The 27,170-nt window shown below is 34.7% G+C and overlaps 2 protein-coding genes and 1 long non-coding RNA gene across 3 annotated transcripts; 2 read left to right on the top strand and 1 right to left on the bottom strand.

Annotated features, from left to right (window-relative positions):
• Window positions 1-1,397: 1,397 nt before the first annotated feature.
• On the top strand, window positions 1,398-13,569 carry LOC147402836 (protein TONSOKU-like). The gene is given in 20 exon segments (XM_086438200.1): window positions 1,398-1,820; window positions 2,416-3,216; window positions 4,771-4,947; window positions 5,136-5,227; window positions 5,345-5,916; window positions 6,015-6,058; window positions 6,151-6,217; window positions 6,220-6,425; window positions 6,526-6,673; window positions 7,435-7,554; window positions 8,621-8,721; window positions 8,884-9,007; window positions 9,200-9,312; window positions 9,674-9,785; window positions 9,975-10,079; window positions 10,176-10,242; window positions 10,342-10,462; window positions 10,574-10,747; window positions 12,090-12,207; window positions 12,290-13,569. Coding segments are annotated over 20 exon segments (4,086 nt in total). The 5' UTR covers window positions 1,398-1,547; the 3' UTR covers window positions 12,841-13,569.
• LOC147402837 (uncharacterized) lies at window positions 12,784-17,011 on the bottom strand. The gene is made up of 3 exons (XR_015177344.1): window positions 16,905-17,011; window positions 16,556-16,766; window positions 12,784-12,920 (listed from the first exon to the last, which is right to left on the bottom strand). It is a non-coding gene; the product is annotated as an uncharacterized LOC147402837 (long non-coding RNA).
• Window positions 17,012-19,527: 2,516 nt separating this feature from the next.
• Window positions 19,528-21,051, top strand: LOC147402838 (U-box domain-containing protein 28-like). Its single transcript, XM_086438202.1, has one exon. The coding sequence runs from the start codon at window positions 19,675-19,677 to the stop codon at window positions 20,902-20,904; it is 1,230 nt and encodes a 409-aa protein (XP_086294328.1). The 5' UTR covers window positions 19,528-19,674; the 3' UTR covers window positions 20,905-21,051.
• Window positions 21,052-27,170: the final 6,119 nt, after the last annotated feature.

Consider the following 27,170-nt stretch of genomic DNA (forward strand, 5'->3'; position numbering starts at 1 on the left):
CAGCAAACACCCTGGAAGCCATCACACTACTTACACTAGAGGAACAAAGAAGCATAAAATAGAAATGATGACAACTTGAAGGTATAAATAAATATAATCCTTTGAATGCAAAGAGACTTCCCATCCTTCTGTAGGCCTTGACAAATAGCGAAAAGGGTCAAAACTCTAAAGTATCATTTCTTTATCTAAAAAATGGTTAACCTTTCAAATTGGAGACTAATCACCGCTAGATTTACATGGAACTCATAAAATGATGATGACGTTCTGATTTCCAACTATGTGACCCAATAAACTGTAAATCGCCTCAACTACTTATCTAATAATGCACTATTCATCGAGTCTAATTCAATGGAAGCAGAGCCCCAGGTTTTGTTATAGTTTGGCATGAGGGATTTGTTGTTTTCATCTTTATTATTTATTATTGTTAAAGGTTAAAAAATATGTATATTTTAACATTTTTTTAAAGAATTTTAATTAATTAATTTATTTTTTGGGTTCTACATCATATGGCATCCGGTATTTTTTTTTTTAAGAGCCATATGAATTAGTAGTCCACTCCATATAGATAGGTGGTCCTAAGTTGTTGGGCAGGTAAGGTTAAAGTTGGGCTGGATGATCCTTAAAGAGGCACGCTATATCCCCCATCAGCCCAATCCTAGGACCAACTCCTACGCAAATAAACATATCTGATTGGTATTTTATTGTGGAGAGTCATTTTGCCTAATTAAGAGGTCTTCACTCTAATCATATTGTTAAAATGACTCTCTACAAGTTCAATTACAATAAAATATTTTTCAACAACCATAATTTTTTTATCACCAATATAGGGGGGGAGAGGGGAGTTCTTCCATTTTTTCTCTCCAAAATATTTCATAGTAGAAAACCCTATGCTGAGTGTGTTGGAGTGCTTCCGAAGAGTTCTTGTTTTGTAAAATAACAATTGGGAAAGGATATAGAACCTGAACTAGAATGCATTGGAGTTGTTTTATCTGTTTAGGTTGAGTTTGACGCTTTATAAAAAATATTAAATTTTTTAATGCAACTTTTGAAGTTATTTGATGCTATTTTTTTTTTTTATATATATAGGAGATCCAATTTTCATTCTCATTAAAAAATAATTAGGTGTGAGAATAAATTTTCCTTTTTTATTACATATTTTAGTTATTTTTTCTTCAAAATTATAAATCTGACTTTATCTATATAATTACTATGATCAATGTTTTGGTTTTTATTTTTATTTTTTAAATAAATGTAAAAAAGTATACGCAAGAAATTATTTTTTAAAATAACTTTAACCATAACAAGGGCAGATTGTTGGTATCTGGGAATAGTAAAAAATTTCTCTGGAAGAATCAAATTCTAGAAAGAGATTTAAACTTAAAACCCCGCTCCCACGAAAATGTTTTTGGCGGGAGACTCATTCTGCAACATTTTCGATTTGTACACAACAATTCTAGCAAAAACAAACAAACAAACCCTAGAAATCAAATTCTCAGCTTAATTCTTCAAAGATCAAATCCAGATCGAACTGAGAGATCAACACAATAATGGCGCGAGATGATGTACAGCTCAGTGCGGCTAAAAGAGCCTACAAGCAGGCATCAATGGTGGGAAACCGCCAAGAGGAAGCTCGGTGGGCGAACATGATAGGAGATATCCTCAAGAACAGAGGAGAATACGTCGAAGCTCTCAAATGGTTTCGCATCGACTACGAGATCTCCGTTAAGTACCTTCCGGAGAAACAACTACTCCCCACGTGTCAATCCCTTGGTGAGGTTTATCTCCGTCTACAAGAATTCAAAGAAGCCCTAATTTATCAGGTATCCCTTTCGATTATTTGTCGAAATTCCCTATTTTTGAGTCAATGAAGCCCTAATCTATCCGATGCACAAATAGTTTGTCGTTTAGTTTTAGGGCCTGTTTGATTCACCATTTTGCACGAAAAGGATGGGCTTTTCAACAAACATGAAACATCTTCTATAAAATTATCGTTTTTGGAGGAAAAAAAGGGCGATCCAAAGATGCCCTTATTTTGAATTCCGCAAAGGATTAATCTTTCAGGCACCCTTTTGAATTCCATCTATATTTTGGTTTAATTTAGATTCTGGATTAAATTTAGCCCTAATCTATACGGAGTTACATTTTTTTTTAAATTACAAAATTTTAGCAATAATTTGTTCACCATAGCTGTTAAATGAATTGAAAATTCTTCTAAGAACATAAATTCTGCAATGGGCGTTCTTGGAGAGCAGATATTTTTTTTTCATGAAAAAACTTCTAAAACATAGTGTCATGGGCGCAAAAATTGAGATCCAAACAAGTCATTAATTTTGATTTCCATGAAGCCCTAATCTTTCAGATACACTTTTGAATTTTCTTCTTTATGATTTTAGATTCATTGTGGGGGTGTTGCAGAAAAAACATTTAGAGCTTGCCAAGGACTCCGATGATATAATTGAGCAGCAAAGGGCCAGCACCCAACTTGGTAGGACTTACCATGAAATATTTTTAAAATCCGACGATGACCACTACTCTGTTCGGAATGCCAAGAAGTATTTCAAGTCTGCAATGAAACTTGCATGCATTCTCAAAGAAAACAAACAGTCTAACAAATCTTCATACTTCCTTAAAGAATTCATTGATTCCCACAATAACATTGGCATGCTAGAAATGGACCTTGATAATTTGGAAGAAGCCCATAAAATCCTTCTCGAAGGCTTAAAGATATGTGATGAGGAGGAGGTGATTGAAGATGACGATGCACGGAGCAGACTTCATCACAATCTTGGGAGCCTTTACATAGAGATGAGAATGTGGGATAAAGCTCGAAAACATATAGATAAGGACATTATAATATGTCAAAGAATTGGGCATTGTCAAGGAGAGGCAAAAGGTTACATTAATATTGGTGAATTACATTACCGGGTTCAGAAGTACGATGAAGCACTTGTATGTTATCAGAAAGCACTTGTTATTGCAAAATCCATGGAAGATGAGGATGTTTTGGTTGATAATATCAATCAGAATATTAAAATAATAAAGGAAGCTGTTAAAGTAATGGATGAATTGAAGAAAGAAGAGCAATGTCTCAAAAAGTTGATAAGAACTACGACAATGGCCAGAGGTACACCACGTGAGAGGAAGTATCTACTCCAACAAAATGCATCCCTTGACCGTCTCGTGGAGAAGTCCAGCGTGATCTTTGCATGGTTGAAAGTAAGTTTTGTTTCTGTAACAAGTTATACTGGTTTCCAAATGTCACTCCATTATAGTAGATCCTTAAGGGCAGGGGCGGAGCCAGGATTTAACTCATGTGAGGGCAATGTAAGGGTAGAAGTTTTTTTGTGAGGGCAACGAAGATTGTAATTTTTTTCGTGGGGGCAACATAACAATGGAAACTGTTTTGTCGGGGCAACTAAGAGTATAAAACAAATGGAGAGCAATAGTTCATTATTCACCATTATTATCTATTGCAATAGTTCATTACTCCAAAGAAGGTTTGAAAATTCTTATGGGGGAAAGTGCCCCCATTGCCCCCACTCTAAATCCGCCCCTGCTTAAGGGTGTCTTTGGTTACAATGATAACTGAGTCAACTACTTCTAGCCGATATAGAAAATTCCTTCCTTCCTGTTTTATTTTAGGGTGGGTTGGAACAAATTTAGGGGTGTGCATTAATCAAGCATCCTTTTACTAAACGTGTATGTTTGCATTTTTTTAAGTGTATTTCACACAAATTTCATTCGTAAACTTGGATTCCCTTTGCTACCAATGTTCTGCCAAAATTTGCATACCAGAAAATGTTTTTCCTGGCCACAATTTTTTGCAAGTAATATTTTTTCCTCTCATTTTGTTGTAACATAGAATGTTCAAAATATTTGTTATTCTGTTTTCGCATAAAAATTTCCTTTAAAAAACTACTTATTTTATAGATTTTTATATATCTAGTTATCAAAATAGTGTAACCAACACAATCTACTTATACTATAACTATTTGATATCATAATTGGTGTGGTGGTTGTGTTTGTCTAATGTTGGTAGTGGACGTTGTCGCTGAAGCATGGTGGGGTGGTTGTGTGGTTGATGTGGCTATGATGGTAGTGCTGATATGGTGGTTCTATCATAGTGGTGGTTGTTTCAGTGGTGGTGGAGGTGACAACGATGGTGGTGGTGCCATGGTGATGGTTATGGTGGCATTGATGGTGATTTTGAAGATGACAGCCGTGGTGACAGTGGTAGTTATGGTTGAAGTGGTGATTCTCATGGCAATGTTGTGGTGTAGTGGTAGTATGGAACACTAGTACTGGTAGGAGAGGTTGGGAGAGGGGTTTTGGGTTGGAAAAAATGGGGAGGGGTTGATAGGAGGAGGAGAGAGTGAGTTCAATGGTGAAAAGATGCAATATAATTTTCCTATTAAAACAAACATACCATGGTATGTTTTTTCCCACTCTTTAAGGCCTTCAGCATATTAATTTCCCATGAATTTAGTGTTGTTCCACAAAAAAAATATGCGGGTTATTTATACTTGCAAAATTTGCATTCTGGATGCAAATTTTCCATGAAACAAATGAAACCTTTATGCTGGGCAAAGAGAACAATGCATAGAGTGGATGCTGCAACCAGAGACACCTACATTTTTTGTGCTTCCTACCACTCAAATCTCATCCCACTTTTGTGTTATGTGCTTAAATTTAGATGCTTTTGGAAACTGTACAGGAACAGTTAGGAATTCCTCATGATTTTGTTTCTGATCATGATTCCTTCTGTTATAGCACCTGGAATTTGCGAAAAGGAAGAAGAGAATAGCTTGTGAACTCTGTGACAAGGAAAAGCTGAGTGATTCTTTTCTTATTATTGGAGAATCATACCAGAAGCTCAGGAACTTCGGCAAAGCCCGTAAATGGTACACGAGGTGTTGGAACACATACAAGTCAATTGGGAACTTGGAGGTAAGTGTGGTACTATTCGCTAAATTAATACATAACCTTCTAATTTGATTTGGTTGATCTGAGAGTCCAGAGATAACCATTGTAAACAAGAAAACTCTTCTGTTTAATTTCTTGAAATTCAGAATCGATAGTGAGCATATGTGATCTGGTACCTATTTATTTATCTCACATAATTTACATAATTTCAGGGCCAAGCGTTAGCCAAGGTTAATATTGGAGAAGTCTTGGATTCAGATGGTGACTGGACTGGTGCATTGGAGGCATTTGAGGAGGGTTACAGGCAATTATCTTCTTTTTTGTGGAACTTAGTTTTATTCAGTTGTGAATTAATAATTTTGGTTGTGAAGTAGAATTTTTTTTTTTTTTTTTGTGCTCTCATACTCTACTCTATTTGCAGAATTGCAGTTGAAGCAAACTTGCCTTCTGTCCAGATTTCTGCGCTTGACAATATGCATTATAGTCACATGATAAGGTTTGACAATATTGAAGAGGCCAGGAGGTTACAACTCATAATTAGTGATTTGAAATGTTCAAGAAATACAGAACTTGAAGCACAGAATCTGATGAGGGAGTGCTGCTCTGAAACTGAAACCGAAGGTGATGACTTATCAGATAATAGATCTAATGCATGCAATTCACCGAAGATAACTGAATCTGCCTCTACAAGATCAAGACTAAATAATTTCGAAGAAGTCAAGGACGATGTACCTCTGATTTCACTTCTTCGGTCCAGTAAATCTTTTTCCAAGCCAAAAGCCTCTGAATTCGAGAAACCCAGCATATCTAAACCAACTGAAGCATCCCCAAAAGGTTTGAGCAAATCAATTGATAATCAGCATCGATTGACTGGTCGTAAACGTGTTCGTGTAGTTCTTTCTGATGATGAAAGTGATGGTCATGAAGAATCTGAGTTGTCCATAGGAAGGATTCATAAATACCGACCCGAGAATGTTGCTACTTCCTCTGATTGTGAGTTTTAATTTTTAAGTGATTTTAGCTTTATATTTCCATTATCTTTTTATTCTATTTTGCTGAAACTGGATGCGCTTCTCACTTGATTCTTACAGTTAGGATGAGTGACGGGCCAACTAGTTTTGCGAATGAATTTCAGGTAGCTTATATCACCACATTATCGATTTTCGTTCCTTTTTTTTCTTTGTAAACGGATTACCTGCTTAATTCTTTAGTACCTTGGTTTGCTAGGATGTCCCACATTTCGTTGCCTCCAAACACACTCCCCGTGCCAGCACACCCATAAATCTTGAGGAAGCACTTGTTCCTACAAATCAGGGAGCCCTAAAATAGCTGCTGCTGAGAATGATACATATTTCAGATCTTTAAGTGCCGGGGAAGTTGCTAATGGTTCAAACTTTGCTGCTAGTGGATCTAAAACTGATGGTGATAATGTATCTGATAATCTTCTGCAAAACCAAAATGGTGCGGATTTCAATCTGCATAATTCTGATGATGAATATGGTGTAAGTTTTACTAGTTTCAATAGCTTGCAAATTGTCCTATAATATTTTCATGTATTGTTTATTAGATTTCTCTAACTCTGCTCTTTGGTACTGATTGCAGCATCATCTCGCATTCAAAATTGATGATAACATAATACATATGGATGCACGCTCTTGCATGGTTGGTGATATGCTAAACATTGAGTGTGTGAAGGTTGAAGCGGCATGCTTATACTTTTTACAGCTCTCTGAAGAGAAGAGGTCAAGAGGTTGTCTCCTATCTTTAGATTTTGCATGTTTCTAAGCTTGTTTACCAAGTCACTGGAAATTGGTTAGAAAATAATGGAATAAATTAAAAAAAAAATGGGCTAGTTACATTGGAATAAAACAAGCATGGCCATGAATGTGTTAGACCTAGAGACAATAGACTAAAGAAGATCTAGGGAAATGGAGAGAATAAGAGAGTATGAGGAGTGAGTACTGACCCCAGAAAGATGGATCTGGTGAGTTAAAGACAAAGAATAGTTTGATCATTGCAGGGTTGCTTTTTTGGAAGCAACTTCAACACTTAGCTGGAACTATGGAAGGTCTGAATTTAACATGATGGTACCATTATTCATCAGCATCACAAAGAATATTGACAATTGGCAAATGGAAGGGTAATGATGATGGATTGAGAACAGATCTATGAAGTCTTCCTTCCATAATCCAAGTTAACCTAAAAATATGAGCAGAATTCAAACGTTTTTACTGTTAGTTTCCACTAGTCATGAATTATCCAATCTAGCTACGTGAATATTATGCTATAAAAACAGATGAAAAAGCTGTTGAGCTGATCATTTACTAGGTCGTTTTCACAATTTTTGTTTCGACTAATTTTTGCAACTGGGTATTGGTTTCAAGTTAAAAGCAAGTTAACTTGATTTTTGTACACATTTGATCATCAGCTTTAATGTGCTATTTTCATTCTTACCAATTATTTGTGAAAATACATTTTTATTCTACTAATAAGCAGGACATGCCTTATCAGGTTTGTTGCCAATCATTCAACATCTGAAGTGTGGTGGTAAAGCTCTAGAATCCTTGGAAGTAGTCGAAACTTTAAAGGATAATATATGGGAAAAAGGATGGATTGAAGTATCTATTGATGGTATGATCTATTCGGTCACTAATTTCAGTTTACCTTATATTGGTTTGTTAGCAAGCCTTTAATTTATCAAATATTTCTTTATGAAGAATACTTGTTTACAGACAGCATACTTTAATTTTTTGGGATACAATTAGTGTTACCATATACCAGATGCAAAATTGGTGAAGTTGTGAGTGTTCACCACTGGTCGGTATAAAATCCTTCTTCATCCCAGTAATTGCTTTCCTGCCAACAAAAAAAACACAGCATTTCTGAAAATTTGCTCATGCATGTCTATTGCTTTCACCTGCAGAACGTGTGATCATGGACATAGTCTCTCTATGAGTCGTGTCTTAAGAGAGTTGAGTGAACTCCCTTATGACTCATTTTGGAGGTTTACTTGGGATACATCGGAAGATTAGCTTGAGTGCTCTATGGGTGCTATGTGAGGCTAGACCCATGACAGATGCTGGCACATATATCAGTTTATCATATATCTTTCTTTTAAACTGTTATTTGTATGGTATTCTTATGATTCACACACACAAAATTCTATACTCTAATCTCTAGTCCTATGAACTAAGTTTTTCCAAAACTATATGCTTAACATATAAATTTACTGTACAGACCATTTGATCTATATCAGATATATGAGGTCAGTGCGTCTGAAACCTTTATTCATTATTGTTGTTATTTTATTTTTCATCAAATGTTCCTTTAGTATGTAATATGCATACCCTACTTTATTAGATGCCTATCTGAATTTCTTTCCCGATGTCGAGACATTATTGTATTGTTTGGATGCATTTCTGTGCTTCCAATTCCATGGGAAGGGAATTGGATCTATACACTATCATAACCTGGTAAATTACCTGAATCCTTGAGTGCTTTACAATTCCTTTGCACCATCTAAAGTCTCAGTTGGATTGAGCCATGCCATAGTGTTACGATACCCTTTCCCATTGTTACATTGTAGAATCATATTTGATAATGTTGTTAATCCAACTGTCTTTAATGACTAGAACTACTAAATCTTTCATAGTTGAATACAAAACGTTTGCTGATTATTTTATTTATTTATCTACAGGATGGGTTCAAAAGCGCTTGATGAAGTCTTATGTTGATTCTTGCAAGAAGTTGTCGGAGGCACCTAGTATGAAGTTACTTAAGAGATTGTACAACTTGGAGGTTAGGATCACCATGAAATACTTGCTACGTAGTGTTGCAAAGCCTTTGACTTGTCTTCTATCATTGATTAATTGTGGCAGAACCTGCTAGCAAATTTGATTAACTTGTTGTCTTACCTTCTAATTCAAAGGTTATCATGCGGTTTTATGTTCTATTTATTAGGTTTCAGAGGATGAAATCATCGTGTCTGAATGTGAATTGCAAGATATATCAATAAAGCCATTACTAAAGGCACTGCATGAGCACAAGACAATTGCCATGTTGGACTTTTCTCATAATTTGTTAGGTAAATATCCCTTTATGTGCAATCTTTGACCTGATTCCGACACATTGCTTAAATACTAGTATATGTACACGTTAGCCATTTTTTTTTTCAAACCATAGTGTCCTTTATTCCTCTTTCATTTCCCTTGAATTACCTATTGTCCTATAAAGTTTAAGTCTGCAATAAACGGTAAATTGGCTTTCCATCTTCTAGGAAACGAAACAATGGAGGTGCTTCAACAAATATTTATGTCATCAAGTCAAAAATATGGTGGCTTGACATTGGATTTGCATTGCAATCGATTTGGCCCGACTGCACTGTTCCAGGTTCTGAACATGTTCTTTAAACTATTCTATTTCAGATGTTAAAGGTTTCTCTTTTCTTTCTTTCTTTTTTTGCATCTTTTAAATTCCTTTTTTCATTATGAAATCTTGTTTAGAATCTCGAAATTTTGGCATGTTAAAATACACTGAGATATGGTGAGAGAATAGATAAATTGCAATGAAAATGCATTGGATTATCAATGGTAAAATAAGAATATAGTAAGATTTCCATCTTTGTGGAGAGACACCAAGATCTTTTGCATTTATATGATACTAGTATCGAATTATCATTTCTTTTCATTTATTGTTATCAAGAGAACTTTTTAGCCTACATCATAATTGGATTCATGTAATTTCTCTACAGATCTGTGAATGCCCTCTACTATTTGCTCGATTGGAAGTGCTTAATATCTCGGGAAATCGTCTAACTGATGCATGTGGATTGTATCTCTCAACTATATTGGGAAATTGCAAAGGTATGCCTTCTGTGCTTCTTATTTACTTTTAATGTTTATTTATTTACATATGTCAAACAATCATTGGTTTGTAGTATCAGAATAAAGAGTACGTAATACCTTTATTATCTTTTGTTATCTGTTTGAATATTGTGTCTCCATTTGCAGAGATATTAGTATTTCATATACTTAAATATATTTGTTTTGCAGCCCTTTATTGCTTGAACATAGAACATTGTTCTTTAACATCAAGAACAATACAAAAGATTGCTGATGCAATGGATTCTGGTTCTGTACTTGCTCAACTTTGCTTAGGTATTCCTTAGTCCTTTGTCATTAACTTGAGCAAGTTGGCCGAAAATTTGTTATTTGCGCTTAATTGATTTCCTAATCTCATATTTTTTCAAATAGGACATAACAACCCTATTTCTGGAAGATCTATGATTAATTTATTGGCTAAACTTGCCACTTTAAAGAGGTAGTCTTTTTTCTATCTTCTTCATCTTCTTTTCTTGAAATGTGCTTGCGGCTTTGCTTGTAATAGCTTAATTTATATTTGTTATGAATATTGTTATAGGTTTTCAGAATTAAATTTAAATGGTATAAAGCTGAGCAAGCCCATAGTTGATAGTCTTTGTCAGTTTGCTAAAACTGCATGTTTGTCAGGGTTAATGCTGGGTGGTACTAATATCAGTGCTGTGAGTAAATTTTTTGTGTTTATGTATCTTTTCATTTCTAGATAGATTTTGCTTTGGAAGACGATTGGATAATACTTTCTTTTTATTTGATCATATATACTGTTGTGGTAGGATGGAGCACTAGAATTAACTAAAGCATTGTCTAGTGGATCACAAGAACTATTGAAGTTTGACCTATCATGTTGTGGATTGACATCTCATTATATGGTGAGATTATGTGCTGATGTCACTTCAATGGGTAGTATTCTTGAGCTGAACCTCGGTGGAAATTCCCTTGGACAAGAGGTTTGATATTTCTTTCATGAAGATGTCATGATTATTTTGGCTTTTACTTATATTATTCTTGATGTATGCCTCATACTAGCTGTTTAGTTAAGGAAACAATTATAGATGCTGAAAAAAGTTAACAGAATAGTATATGCATATCCTTTTTGTTAACTAACTGCCATTGATCAGAGCATTAAGCACCATGGGCTATTAGTCATGCTAGTGCAATACGACCCCTTCAATTGTGGAAGAATAATGTTAGCTCGTTAATTCTTCTTTGCAAGTGCAATTCTGTTAATAATTTCTCCTCAATCTTGATACAACATAACCTCTGAGCTGCAATTTTACAAACTAATAAGTTGTTACTTTATGTTTTCCACATAAGCTTTTTACCAATTATTTTATTTTGTTATACACTAATATTTTCCATGCATAAGATGTTGAAATGTTCCTATGATGCTGATGTATGCACATCAGCAGATCAACTTTGGACCTCTGTCCATATCTATTTGCTTGATTGGGTTGTTAAGATTGCCTTAGTGGTGTCACTTTTGGTTTTTCTCCAGTTGAGAGGGTGTCCATTTGGACATCTGGAGTGATGATCATTTGTGTGAGTAGAATGATTTGCTCTAAAGCTTACTCATCATGAGTTTCATGCCCACTATGACTTTCGAGGTTTGAAACCATGCTTACTAGATGGTTAGCTATTGCCATAAGCTATGAAACTAAGGCACGTATATCCGTCTATTCCATTTGTCAAAAGATATATTGTTGAAATACTTTAGTTGAAGTTATGTCTACAACATTGAAATGATGTTTTTGAATTGACATACATACAAAATCATGTGGGAGATTTTGCTAGTAGCTAGAAATATGTTTTTATAAATGATCAATAAACTAAGATTTTATTGAAAAAAAAGTATTTAAGCATGTATTAATTCATTGAAAATGGAGTTCCCCTGGTACATAGGCTACATTCTATTCATAAGCAGGCTTTCTTGCCAACAAATTTGCAAGGTCTTTTGGACTCTTTAAGTTCAAATCTCCCCTGCTTTATGTGTAAAGTAGTTTACTTACTGATATACAAGCAACCCAATCAAAGAACTATTTTGTTCTTTGGCAGTAACCATAGCTACAATCAAGACAACTGACACAATCGCCTTCTTGCACCTTTTGGCATTCTCATTTAGTGGTTGTTCGATTTCCGTCATAGGCCTGATTAGCATTCAACATTTTAGTAGAGTTATTTGTTTCTTGAGGTCTTCCATGGAATTTTTATTCTATAATTATTTGCAACTAAACATTTTTCTGTTCTTTTGAGCCAATTCTTTGAGAAACCTGACTAAAACTGTTAATTCAGGGTATCAATTCCTTGACATCACTACTCAAGAATCCACAATGCTCTCTGAGAGTTCTGATTCTTAATAAGTGCCGTCTTGGGATAGCAGGAGTAGTCAAAATAATCCGGGCACTAGCAGGTCAAAGCCTTAAATCCAAGTTAGTTTCAACATCATCTGAGAAATAAATTCCAACCCAGTATAATTTTCTTGTCATTTGCAGAGAATGAGTCTCTAGAAGAGCTAAGTCTTGCAGAAAATGCCGATTTGGACAAGGAGACTACTTCAGAATATGATTTAACACCACAACATAACTCAAAATCTTTACAACCAAACCTCAACTTGTGTGCCATTGGTCCCAATAATTGTGTACCACTGGAAGTTGAAAATGCTCAGCAAGACATATGTGTAGTGAATTCTGAACACAATCACCTTGAAGTTGCTGATAGTGAAGATGGTCCAATCAATGCGGAGCCCGTCTTATCTGGTTTCAACGACAGTTGCACGAGCTCTTGTCGAAGGAATACTTCATTCTGCGAGAGCCAATTGATTCAAGAGCTATCAACAGCTATTAGTATGGCAAAGCAGTTGCAGATACTTGATCTTAGTAGTAATGGGTTCACAACTGAGATCGTGGAAACCTTATATACCGCATGGTCTTCGAGTTTAGGGAGAGCTGGTTCAGCTCAGCAACACATTAAGGAGCAAACAGTCCATTTTTCAGTGAAGGGAAAGAGCTGCTGTGGCATTAAGATCTGCTGCAAAAAGGACTGATTATGTGTGACATTGATAAAGCTTTTCTTTTCAATGACAGCAGGTATCATCTGCAGATTCTCTTGAACTGATAGAGAAAACTGTAAAAAATTACAAGAAGAAATAAAATGATTCCTTCACTAATGCAAGGTGCTTCAGATGATTTTTGTAAAATAATTAAATACTATCAAAATGAATTGTATGCTTTACCTTGGTATATAAGATTTCATGCCATTAGTTTTTAAAAATCATTTGCAACATATTTGTAAGAAATTACTGTTTATTTATAATATGAGATGATGTTAGAGTAATGTTCCACAACAGCTATCTTTGTCATACCAATGAATAAATTATATACAACTCCAGCCAACCTTCAGTTTCTTCCCCTTCCTTGACATCTCTTGCTTGAAGACTCACTTAAGTAGAACTCCAAATTGAAAGAGCATCTTTGGAGAAGAAGGAATGGAGAGTGGGTGCAGTCATTAAAAGATAAAATTGTTAAATACACCCCATACTATATTTAAGTTCACTGTTTTGCCTGTCATAAGAAAACTGGTGGCAATCTAATCTATATAACAACAAATACTTATCCCAAAGATTTGGGTTGGTTAATTGATTCCTGTATCCGTTCTGCTTTGTTCAGAGTCAAGTTTTCTGTTATTCATAATGGCTTTGGTTTTTTGTTATTCAAAGTTGTTGGATGTGCTCCCCAGGTCACACCTTTGAATCTTATATGCCCCTTTAGATAAAATGCTAAACACCTGTTATGGTGGTTGGTACGTGCAGCCTGCCAAAGCAAAAATTAAAAAACAAAAAAAATCTTGTAATAGGTTTTGACGATATAATCTTCTTTAAAATGATAAATGAGTAATTATATTTTCTTAAAAAAATATGCTTATTGTGTTCTTGATGATCATGAAATATGTGGCTACAGGCTACAAATGAATCACCTATTAATCTGATTTTTGGTGGACAGGCACACCAAGAGATGGGCCAAAAGCTAATTTAAGTTTGTTGGTCTTGGATCCCTCAAATTTGATTGGAGGAGGAGGCAATGGGAATGGGAGGGTTCTTATGGGGAAATGTGAATCCTGTACTCCAACGAAAATTCACCAAAACCATCTTAGGATTGACGCGTGGCAAAAATATGTGTCCTGAATTATAAGATGAGAACAGTTGACGAGGATCGTAGTGTGTGTAAGGCTGTTGTTCGGTAAAGGAAGGCATCACGTCTGCAAATAAACACCTCTCAATCCCTTGGCTCTACATGACGTGAGATATTCGAATGCGACTGTCATTGATAAGCTAGATTCTGTACAATCTATCAATCTGAATTGGATTTAATTTATTTAAATGCTAGATTCTGTGCAATCTATCAATCTGAATTAGATTTAATTTAATTTTTAAAATGTAAATTCCTAAATAATTTAGAAATTTAGAGAAAGGCTAGGATCACCAATCACCAGGTTAATGGAACACAGAAGAAGGATGATCAACTGTGATTAAGGTGGGCCCGACATTGGATTGGAGTATTTGATAGTCATGAGCTCATGACAACATCATTAGCCAAGGTTTATATAAGCTCACTCAGTGGACTTGATTTGATTAACCATACACTTTTGATAGATTTTCTATTTTAATTTTAAAAAAAAAAAAAAATCACTTTCAACAAGAACAATAAAGTCTTATACCAAATATTTGGGGTTGGCAAATCGAATATTGTTTCTGAATTCCACTTATATTTAGAACCCACCCACATCTTTTATTGTTGAAAGTGGATTCATATTAACTTTTATTATCCTTGTCAACGTTCTTTTGGTACCTTTCTCACTCTTTTACGACGTTCAACTTAGAATCTTCCTATTGTAATTAATGATCATGGAGTAAATGGCTACAAACAAATCACCTATTAAGCTGTCTTTTTGTGGCCCGGCCCACCCAAAAATCTCATTTGCGTTTGTGGGTCCATAATGTGCTACATGGCATCATAAGGTTTATCACTTGGATTGGGAAGGTGAGTTCTTAAGCCCATGAAGAAATGATCGTGAAGCCCAAAGGAAATTTACCAATCAGGTCAGAATCAGATTCACCAAAACCTTGTGACACGTGGCAGAAAATAAAACGAGTAAGAAAAGGCTACCGTACTCCTGGATTACTAGATCTTCATACTTGATGAGGATCTTGGTGTTTGTGAGGCTGTTGTTGGGTAAAGTAAGGCATCACGTCTCACATCAACACCAATCAATCCCTTGGTCCCACACAGTGACGTTAGTTATTCGAATGCGACTGATTGATTGATAAGCCAGATTCTGGATGATCTATCAATCTGATCTGTTTTCGATTTTTATTTATTTATTTTTATAAGGAGAAGTTCTAAACGTAAACTACTAACAGCTGCAAATCATTATGAGGTTGGTTTGATAGGTTTTGAGTAGTGGATATCAATGGTGACCAAGTCAGCTCAGAACTCTTCTCATTCAAACTTTCTAGACACATAAAATTTTGATTGATTTCAAATTTAGTAGCAAAAATAATAAATATTAAAATTGTATCCAACAACAAGGCCTTGTCTAAACAATTGAGGTCGATTAAATAAAGACTCCTCTAACTATTTTTCTATTTAGAATCACATTTTCTATTATTTAAAATATATTCATATTTGTATCATCTTATTCTTTTATTATTTTTCTCATTTCTTTTAAGATTTTTCAACTTCAATATTTTATTTATTGGTGTTGTTTGAATGAATATTTACTATAAGTATTACATGATACACCATTAGTATTCATACCAAGAAAGTCTGTTTATATTGCATAAGCTATTGACCAAACATTCGAAAGGCCAAATAAGTCTATATTGAGTTTGATAAAAATGATTGAAATTTTTCTTACAATTACATTTTGGGTCATATGAATAACATTTTGGACAATCCACGTGTATGTTGATAATAATAATAATAATAATAAAAATAATGATAATATTATAACATTGTCATTTATATATAAAAAGTTGAACTAAAGTAAGGGTTGAATGAATCGTCAAAATGTCTACTTCAAATCAACATTTCAAAGGATAAGATGCATCATGTTGAGATGGATGTGTGGAAAGTTTAGGAGAAATAAAATTAAAAATTAAGGTGGTTGAAAATTGTTGGAGTAACTCTAACAAATCATAATAAACTAATTAAGAGAAAATTGATAGAGATAATTTGGATATATTCAACAAAGATAGATTTCAATCCCAATATGAGAAAATATTAAAATTCAAAATTCAAAAAAAGCAAAATGACTTAGAAAAAAATATATTAAGTCTTTGATTGATTATGAATCGTGATAATCTGATTACCCCACGTGGCATACTCAATCGACTCCCTCTGACGTGACATGTGCTAAAATCATAGATATGTACTCCTTGGGATACACAACTCTACTTTTTATGATATGTGCACACGATGTATCTCGAGAAGTACATATCTACAGTTCTCACACATGTCACGTCAGGGGAGTTGATTAAGTATACCACGTGGGGTAATCTGATTATCACAACTCATTGATTATATATAGTAGGGGTGCAACTTGGTTCGGTTTGCAGCAAAATCAAAACCAAACTGACCAAGGGCAGTTCCATTATATAAGAACCAAAACCAAACCAACCCAAACCGACCTTAATTCGGTTTGGTTCCATGGGTTAAAAAAAAATTGCACAAATTTGTCAATAAAAAATTAGAAACACATACCTTATTTAGCAATTGCAGATGGAGAGAGCAATTTCCACAACCACTGTTCCAATCGTCGCCTCTACCATTACTAATGGAGAAGATTAGATGAAGGAGAGAAGAAGGAGGATGGAAGAAGAGATAGATAATGTCGAGGTGGCCGTGTTTAGAGATTGTTGCTTTTCCGATTCCTTTCACTGCCCAAGTGATGAGTGCTACCTTACCTTCAAGCCTGCAAAATTAAACCAATCTTAACCGTCAGATCTATCATATTTTTTCGATATCAAAGGATATTGTACATTCAGAAATTATATAAATGTACAGTATCAAAAGATGAGGGCATTTTTTTACATCTTCTAAACACGGCCACCTTCAATAGATTGTTCAGTCAGTTCGGATGGCCATCTTCATCGTTACCTACCCCCTTATTACCTAATGTGACTGTGTGTGTGCGCGCGCGCACGAGAGAGAGAGAGATCGGCCGTCGAAGTTGAGAGCTGCCCCGCAGCCCGCAACCCCAACTGAAAGAGACAACAGAGAGAGTGAGGGTAGAGTTAGGGTTTCAAAAATGAAAAAAAAAAACTTATATTTTATTTAAAAATAATTATTGGTTCGATTTCGGTTTGATTCGATTTTTTATCAAGTTTGAACTGACCGAACCAAACCAATCCAAAATACACGGTTTGGTTCAGTTCTTGGTTTGAATCAAATTAACTTACACCCCTAATGTATATATAGGACTTGGGCTAGTTTTCAAGAGATGGTTGGATCAGGTTAAAGACCAACCTGCTTACCTGCCCCATTAACAACCCGGCCATGTTTTGTTAGGTTGGTCAGATTGTCAAAGTCAATGCACGTTGTAATGTTGGAAAATTTGCAAATTTGACTTGGAATGACGAAGAGAAATAAAATAGAAGAAGAGTATAGAAGAAGTCGGTTGGTCAGAGTCAGCAATCGTGTTGTATTAGGTTCTTGTCTTTGAAAATCTCTTCTCCACCTTTTTATTAATTTTTTTTTCCTTCTATTTTTGTTTGCTAGTTTATATTTCTTACTTTATTTTCCTTTTCACACCGAATAATGTATGTGATCCTAACCCCACAATAATGTGTTTTTTTTTAATGGGTGTGGAAAAAAAAATAAAAGAAGACTTAAGGCTCTTAAGTCATTGTCACCCAACATATTAGGTACTCTTACCTGCTATTTTATCCATATTATACTCTTGGCTTAAAATTGTGGACTTTTATATACAAAATTGGAGCTCTTAGTATTGGATTTCAAATCCGAGATAGAAAGTTAAGATCAAATCAAATCGGATTTGATAAATGATTTAGGACTATAACATTGCCACACTGTTAATATTATTATAATAACTACACATCATCTTATTATAAAATAATATCTTAAGTGAAATTAGCATAATAATGGTTTTATAGCGACACCATTTTTTTTTTTCATTTATTTCTTTATTTCTTATTTATTATTATTATTATTATTATTTAAGGTTGAGTAACTTTGAATAATTGATTTTTCAAACTGATGACATACCTCTTAACTTGGTCTTTCATTAGATATTAAATGATCGAAATGACCTTATCTTAACCTTTGACAAAAGCTGTTGATTTTTCTTTAAAAAAAATAATTATTAATTTCTATTTTATTATTTTTAATTTCTATGAAAAAAAATCTTTATCCTCTTCTTCAACTAAAAAGATTATATCTCCTTCAACCATCAAACATAGAAAGCAAGAAAGAGTAATAAGAAGGACTCAAGCAGGGGCGGATTTACAGTGGGGGCAATTGCCCCCACAAGAATTTCTAAAATCAATAGGGAGGTACTAATAATTTTAAATTTTTTTTTAACACTCTACTACTTTGCCCCCACAGAAGTTTTGAAAAATTTTCTATTTGTAATTTGCCCCTACAAATTTTTTTAACATTCTACTGCTTTGCCCTCATAGAAAATCAGAAAAATTTTCTATTTGTAATTTGCCCCCACGAAAACAAAATCCTGGCTCCGCCCCTGGACTCAAGATAAGAACTTATAGGAAAGAAAAGTGTTGTTGAAGATGTTTCTAAGAGGATCGACAAGTTAAAAATATAATTTAGAATTTGAAAACAATTGTACACGCCCCCAACCAAAAAAGAAATAAAGAAAAGAAAAGAAATTATAAGATAGAAGATGAGGGCATTTTACATTTTGATTATGCGTACTCCTAATTGTGGACCTCATGAATATCATGTTGGATGATCCATCTATATGACTATTCTTGAAAATTAAAAAAAAAAAAAGAAACACCAAGGCAAATACATAATATGATCACTAATTTGAAGTGAGATAACATACAAAGAATGGAGTTTTTTTTTTTTCTTTATTTTTGAAATAAGATAATTTTACGATGTCAATTAGTCAGAACGTGTCTAGATTTTTTATATGAGTAAATTGTACTTGAACCTACAACCTCAAAGTTGCTTTGCAATGTGTTTAAAAGTTGAGTTATGCGGCTATGCCCTCTCATCTCTAGATTTATAACGATAGGGGACTCTTATTAATTCCATCAAATTGTTCTTCATGTCTAGATTTATAACGATAGGGGACCCTTATTAATTCCATCAAATTGTTCCCACTTCAGATTGGGTCAAAATATTCAAAAATAGGTAAGTTAGTAAGGGTTTGTGGAGTGATAATCCCATGATCCTTAAGTTCAAATTTCCTTGAAACCACACTCACCTCCGTTACAACTTCTTGTTTGCCCAACCAAAAAAATAATATTAGAATGATTGCTAATTCGGATCCACTGTCCTGGTCCAAACCCACAAAAAATTCGAAATTTGGGTCAACCCAACACACAGTGTATAAATAATAAACCGACAAGAACCCAGTGTGGGTCCCACAAAAGAAATTCAATGGTGTACAGGGCCCACAGTTCCATTTTTATGACTTTATTTATTATAAACACACACACACACACACACACACGCACACCCCTCTGGAGTGTGGAAAAGCTTCACTTTGACCAAAGAAACAATATACTCTTCATGACGCCATCTTTCCTTTGACCCTTTCTCCTTAAAAAACCACGCCATCTCCTTCGTCTCCCTCACCTCTCTCTCTTTCTCTCTCTCTCTGGTTTGAGACAAAAATGGTGAGAAACGATTTGTTCATCACAGTTCCAAGCTTCTTCAAGTGTCCGATCTCACACGATGTGATGAAATCTCCTGTAAGTCTTTGTACTGGAGTTACATATGATCGGTCTAGCATCCAGAGATGGCTCGACAACGGAAACAACACGTGTCCAGCCACTATGCAGGTTTTGCAGAGCAAAGATTTTGTTCCTAATCACGTTCTCCACCGTTTGATTCAGACCTGGTCTGATTCCAACAACTCATCGGAATCTGACGTTTCTCCTCCTATCTCACGACAAGAAGCGAGAGATTTGATCAAGAGCGTCGAATACAGGGATGCAAATTGCTTAGATTATTTATCCAAGATCGCTGATTTTGCAAAAAAATCCGACGAGAATCGTAAATTCCTTGCTAAGATGGACGATTTTGTTCCGATTCTCTTTGGTATTCTTTGCAATGTAGTTGTCAATTTTGATGAGAAATTAGCATTGTTTGAGCATACGGTTTGGATTTTAGATCTGATTTTGACGGATTACGGAGATAAAGAACGATTGATGAGATCAATGGCGACAAATCAAGAGGTATTGGCTTCGATTGTTCTTGTTCTGCAGAAAGGAAACTTGGATACCAGAATTGGATCTGCTAGGGTTTTGGAAGCAATCGCAATTGATCCAGAATCCAAGCTTCTGATCGCTGAAAAAGAAGGCACGTTGTTCGAGTTACTACATCTGATTAGTTCTGAGACGGATCCAACTGCGATCCACGCAGGACTTTCCTGCTTGATCGCAATCTCAATCCCAAGACGGATCAGATTACGAATCATACGGTCCGGAGCGGTTCAGATCATGGGAAAATTACTCAGTAAATCGAATCCCGATGTTTCAATCATCGAAAAGGTATTGAAGTTCTTGGAGATGGTATCGAAGTGTACGGAAGGTCGTACGGCGATATGTGAGGATCCGATCTGTGTTACTGCGATCGTTCAGAAGATGTTGAAGGTGTCAAAAATGGCGACGGAACAAGCGGCTGTGATACTGTGGAGCGTATGTTATCTTTTTAGAGATCAAAAGGCGCAAGAATCAGTGATGAAGAGTGATGGATTGACGAAGATTTTGTTATTGATGCAGAGTAATTGTTCACCATCTGTTCGACAGATGTGTGGCGATCTAATTAAGATGTTTCGTGTAAACTCGAAATCTTGTCTTTCAAGATATGAAACCAAAACAACACATATCATGCCTTTCTGAACAATCTAACCAAATACCATTCATTCTTCTCAGATCCCTAATTTTCCTTTTTTTTTTTTTTTTTTTTTAAGGTTGTTAAAGAGAGAGAGAGAGAAACTTGTAAATTAGAGAAAATTTTGTTAACAAAAAGATACGAAAGAAGAGTTACATTTGGTTTCTTGATGAAATTTGATGTTCGTTCCACTTTCATTTAATTGGGTAACTGTATCACACGCACATCTCTGACAAAAAGTTGGGTTTTTTTTCATGAATTTGGCGTGTTTTCGTATTCGCTTTGTTTGGGTCCACTGATACGGTGGACCTAAGCATCAAACGTCAGCAATGATTTATGGCCATCGATTTGAGAATTTCTGGTTACAGCATCGCACTTTATTTTTTAAAAAAATTTGTTGGGAGATTTGGACCCACAGGTATCCAAGTTTGAAGCTTTATTCCGTGTGAGAGGGAGAGATGGGACTTTGTGTTTCGTTAATTTTCTAATTTAAAAGCTAAAAAGACAAATGCCGGAATGGCTGAAAGGAAATTGTGGCCTCAATCCAACTTGCACATCTTTAAGATATTTTATGAGTGTGGATATTATACGTCAAGACTTGAGTAAGATTATCCAACTCCATATTTCGTTGATCGATACTCTTCCATGTTTTGGTAAAATATTTGAAGGATTTTGTTAAGGGAAAATTGTACGGTTGGAATTTGGTTAATGGATCTAATTATACTGATCCGAAGTCCTTCCTAGCACCTCCCTCCTTATAGTGGCGTGGTATTTGTCAAAATCACTCCGACGTTCAAATTAAACAAGTAAAAAAAATTATTTAGACTCTAATACTTCCAAAAGATCCTCCTTAATAATGCTTACTGTGCTATTTATCCCCCCTAATTGTTCATAGGATTTCTCCTTCTATAGGCAATAATCATGGGATATCTATCAATTTTACAGAGTTATTTACCTAATCGAGAACTCTTGGATTGATCATACTAAGCTGCAGAGATCTCTTCCGGGATCTTTAGGATTGACGTACACGTATCAACCTTACGGTTACTCTATGACCTGGCTTGCCCTGTTTGGTGGACCTGGTCTTACTTAATGTTATGTTACCCTACTAGTCAGACCAGGGAGATCTCTACTCTGACCTGCCCTGCTTACAGGACAACGCTTGTATGCTGATTAGTGCCTAGTACTACTTAACTGGTTTGAACACGTGTACAGCTTAGATTAGTGCACAATTATTTCCCTTTATAAAAATTATTTAATGGTCTATGTCAAAAGCTTTTTTTTCTAATTAGTTCTTAACTTTTAGGGGTTTGTTAAATAATCCATTTAGTAAATTCATCATTTTTACCCAAAAAAATTAGATTTTCAACATCTCGATAAGGATTTCAGAAGGAAGAAATCATTTTCAAATTTTTTTAAAGCATTTTAAAAATGCATGTAAAAAAATAGGGTTTTTTAATTGTTTTGCTTTGTTTTTAGATAAAAATCAATCAAGGATTGTTCTTTTGGTTTGAAATATTCTACACAAGTCAATATGCCAAGTTTTAAGTTGATCTTTCCATATAGTTAGAAAAACTCGAAAAAGTGAAAACGAGTGAATTTTACATCGTTAAGTTCGACAATTTTTATTTTTGAGCTTAATATTTTTATTGTCTAGCTTGACAATAAATAGTGGTGAGCCCAACAATTATTAAAATTGGTAAGTTCGACAATAATTAAAACTAGTTGGGTCAAAAATTAATAATATTGGTGAGTTTGACAATAAAAATATTAATCTCAAAAATAAAAATTGTCGATCTCAATGTTATAAAACCCATTGATTTTTCTTTTTTTGAATTTTTTCTTGACATAACAACTTGTGTAGATGATTTTAAATCAAAAGAACCATCCTTGATCGATTTTTATTAAAAAATGGAATAAAAAAATTGAAAAATCCTAATTTTTTACATGCATTTTCAAAGTGCTTGAAAAAAAAAATTAAAAAAAATTTATTCTTCCTTCTCAAATCCTTTTCATCATAATAGAGTCTTCAAAACTTGATTGGGATATATTGGAAATCTAATCTTTTTAGATAAAAAATGATGAGTTTGAATAATTAGTGCAATTTCAATTATGAGAAATGTCTATAGTGTGGGTTCAAGGACTGAATATAAAAAAAGAATTTACTAAATGCACTATTTTGCTAATTCCTAAAAGTCAAAGACTAATTAGAAAGAAAATCTTCTATCAAAGACCATTAAGTAATTTTTTCTTTTATTAAGGTAAGTCCTTAGGGTGCAAATTAAGATGCGTATAAAACACCTTGAAAATAAGCATTTGAGGGTACTTTTGGTAGAAATTTTTTTTTTTAAGGGGGACACACGTTAAAGTGCACTAAATATACTTTGAAAATTGAATTTTGTACTGAAAACGACCTTGAAAAAATTATTTTTTACCAGAATACCTTTAGATTCTAAATTTCCAAGTGTGATTATTACACTTTAACATGTGCCCTTAGGGCACGTTAACAAAATCCTTTCTTTTAAGGCATTTTAAATAATAAAATTTGGAGGTGTATTTAATACATCATAAACATGTCCTTTGAAATACTCTCGTGACCTCGTCTGGTGTTTTCAAACCTAGGACTTCTTGATCTCAATCACCTACACACCCCTCTTCTTCCACCAAAATCCATTACGTTCTCTTTCCTTATCTTCAAACATCAAGAACAAATTAACATTCTTGGGAAGTAGAAGACAATAGGTTTTTTTTTTGGATGAAAAAAAAATAGAGTTTTGTACAAAGGTTGAAGAAATGACAAAATTTTGAAAAAAAAAAACTAGGATTTTTGACTAGGGAATGAAGATTCAAAGGCATCATATACAAAATCCTTTCAATATTTTAGGAGAAGAATTAGCTCCCAAAGAGTGAATTGAGAATCAGATAGGCACACTCCTTAGAGAAGGATTTCACTACACACCAAAATCAGCTGGTTGGAACTCGTAATCATCTAGAAATTATCAGACTTGTGCTTGCGCATGGATAGTGAATTTGGGAGGGATTAGATTTTTTTTATTTATTTGGGTGGCTTCTCTTTACGAATGACTTGCAATTGCAGCAACAAGTAGCAGAGATAGGACATCACAAGGAGAAAAATGTTTTTTTTTTTTTTTTTTGGTTGTTGTTGTTGTTGTTTTTGAGGTACACCTATCTGAAATAGACCTTGATAATCATGCTGTTGGGAGGGAAAAAGGTTAGCTCCCAACACTAAATAGTGAAGTTTGGCAGCACACTACCTACCAGAAACTTTGGGTGACACAACAATCAACCAGGGTGTTTTTTTTTGGGGCCCTTGAAAACCCCCCTAAAACCAACATCCCTCTCTATATTAAGGTATATGGTAAGTTACTTCGACTGTCATAAAAGCAAATAGACATGGACTCAAAAAAATTACTCCCCACATGCATTGAGGGCATCTTCAAATTTACAAAATTACCCTAAAGCGCACTAGTCACATAGTGGAGAACTGAAATTTTTTCTCTATGGACTACATATAGACGTTTCCCTTATCATCTTTAATAACTCCCTGGAAGCAACACAAACAATTGCTATTCTATCACTTAATAAAGCGACAATCAAGAATGTAAATGACTGCTCTGCTTATGAATGCACTCGCTACAACAATGGTGAGAGGTACATAATCTCAAATTTTCTTAACCCCATATATATATATATATATATATATATATATAGATTGGGTGGTGTCCGAGGCCCTAGAGAGAGCCAAACATTTTTTTTTTCAATGTATGGGTTAGAATTTTTAGAATGGGTTGATTTTTTGTGAGGATAATCTCTATGAGGCCCTAGAGAGAGCCAAACATTTTTTTTTTCAATGTATGGGTTAGAATTTTTAGAATGGGTTGATTTTTTGTGAGGATAATCTCTATGATAAGATCATCCTCACAAAAAAAATCAACCCATTCTTAAACTTCTAACCACTATTTTGAAAAATGTAACTATTTAGGACTTACAAAGAACTTCCACATCAACAAATTGTGAATCCAAGTAAATTTTGAAGTCACATTCCAGCATGACTTCATTTAAAAAGCACAAAAATATAAAATGAATGAGCAAACAAAGGAAATTAAGCACCATCACTTGCCAAAACAGAAGGGGGAGAGGAGGGAAGAATTGTATATTGGCTTTATGATTATTATTAGATAGAAGCCTAAACTAAACATAGAGATTATCCTCACATAAAATCAACCCATTCTAAAATTTCTAACCACTATTTTGAAAAATGTAACTATTTAGGACTTACAAAGAACTTCCACATCAACAAATTGTGAATCCAAGTAAATTTTGAAGTCACATTCCAGCATGACTTCATGTAAAAAGCACAAAAATATAAAATGAATGAGCAAACGAAGGAAATTAAGCACCATCACTTGCCAAAACAGGGTGGGGGGGGAAGAATTGTATATTGGCTTTATGATTATTATTAGATAGAAGCCTAACCTAAACTAAAACAGGGGAAAGAAGCCTAAACTAAATCGAGGGGGGGGGAAGAATTGTATATTGGCTTTATGATTATTAGGGGGGGGGGGGGGGAAGAATTGTATATTGGCTTTATGATTATTATTAGATAGAAGCCTAAAAACTTATCAAAAAAAGATAGAAGCCTAAACTAAACCATGAGGTCACTAATAATTTGAACCCTTTTACACCACACAAGTTTCTTAGCAACAGGAATAAAAAGAACAAATACATGCAATTATGTCAATGTTTGGAAAAAAAAAAAGCTACCAAAATCTAACAAGAGATTTCAAACGAGAAGTACAGCAAAGCCACTAAAAAGAAACCCAGGAAAACTAACAGTGACCAAATACATTCTGCAAACATCAACATTGAGGAGACAATCAACATTGTGTTGTGTGGTGTAATATGATGAACTCAAACACAAAACAAGACATCAAAATCCAAGCACATCCAATACAGATATCTGGAATAGATGTCAAGCAGCCAAGCATGATCCACCTCAATAGGAAACTTAAATGTGCGTTAACAATGGATGTAGACATAATCCATATAAACCATGAAAACTATGGCAGAATATCATTCATGATACTAAAGATCACAGAAAAAAATGCAAATGATGAAGTTATTAAAATTGATCAGGTAGAACAATTAATCAGACCATGCAACAGCACTTCCAAGCCTAGTACGTACAACAGGTTGTGGAACAAAAAATAAATAATGTGAGAGGAGGGTAATAGCTCAATAAAAGAAACAGATGATGGCAACCAACTTATAGTTGTTAACTAGCATAGAAGCAGATGACGGCAACCGGTGAAAAAAGCTTTTTCTTCGAGAATCGATCTGATAAATTCCAAGATGGCCATCTAGTTGAAAGAATTTTTTTTTGCCTTCCAAAAGGACAAACTCTGCCATGCGGACTCAAAAGTGACCAATCTCCATAGGAAGAATTGTCGAAAGTTATTCGGCTCTTGAGGGGTACCAGGATACCACATACAGGTACAGAAAAGAGACAATGAACAATAGCAACCTTCTCCCACAAAGAACAGAACAGAACACAACACAACACAAGAGACAAAGAGCCAAGACAGGAATGACGGATAACAGTTGCTGAATCAATTGAAAATCTTGTAAACAACCCGCAGCATGTTTATGAAGAATAACAACTTCCATCAAGTGGCAATGCTGGGACCAGTGTTGTGGCTTATGTCGTGTTAAAATTGCAGATAACTTGTTGATGTAGCCCAAAAGCTTTCACAATTTCAATATGTAAAAACCATGTCCGAGCAGTACAATCATGATTAGCGACAAAGAAACCCAAGCATGCATCCAAAAAGACCAAAGAAGGCCAAATTGTAGCCTGCCAAAAGGTTAACATGATTAAAATTGTTTCAATGGATAATGAAGAACTAGTCACGCAATATTATAGCAGTATAGGATTAAAAAAAATACCCAATTATTCTTTGGTAAAAAATGTGTTTTCGGAGAACAGGAAAGCGAAAAAGGGCACTGGACTAACTCTAACACTGCTTTTTTGTTTTTTTTGATCAGTACTCTTAACACTGCTTCTATTCCAAAGGTGACGAGAGGAACACAAGGTACAAAACCCTCAAAAGTACTCAACAGAATCAAAGGTGCTATAACAGTTCCATCACCATCAATCCTCCACATCCACACTAACATGAGACCAGAACCCAGGAATGCAAAGAAGCATGCAAGCAAATCGTCCAGAATCCAGTAGCAATAAAGGCATTCAAAG

Source organism: Akebia trifoliata, chromosome 4 (genome assembly GCF_017979445.1).
Source record: "Akebia trifoliata isolate Shusen 1 chromosome 4, ASM1797944v1, whole genome shotgun sequence".
Lineage (NCBI taxonomy): Eukaryota > Viridiplantae > Streptophyta > Magnoliopsida > Ranunculales > Lardizabalaceae > Akebia > Akebia trifoliata.

Excerpts from the sequence above, each read along its gene's own strand:
- LOC147402838 (XM_086438202.1), top strand. The coding sequence starts at position 19,675 with ATGGTGAGAAACGATTTGTTCATCACAGTTCCAAGCTTCTTCAAGTGT.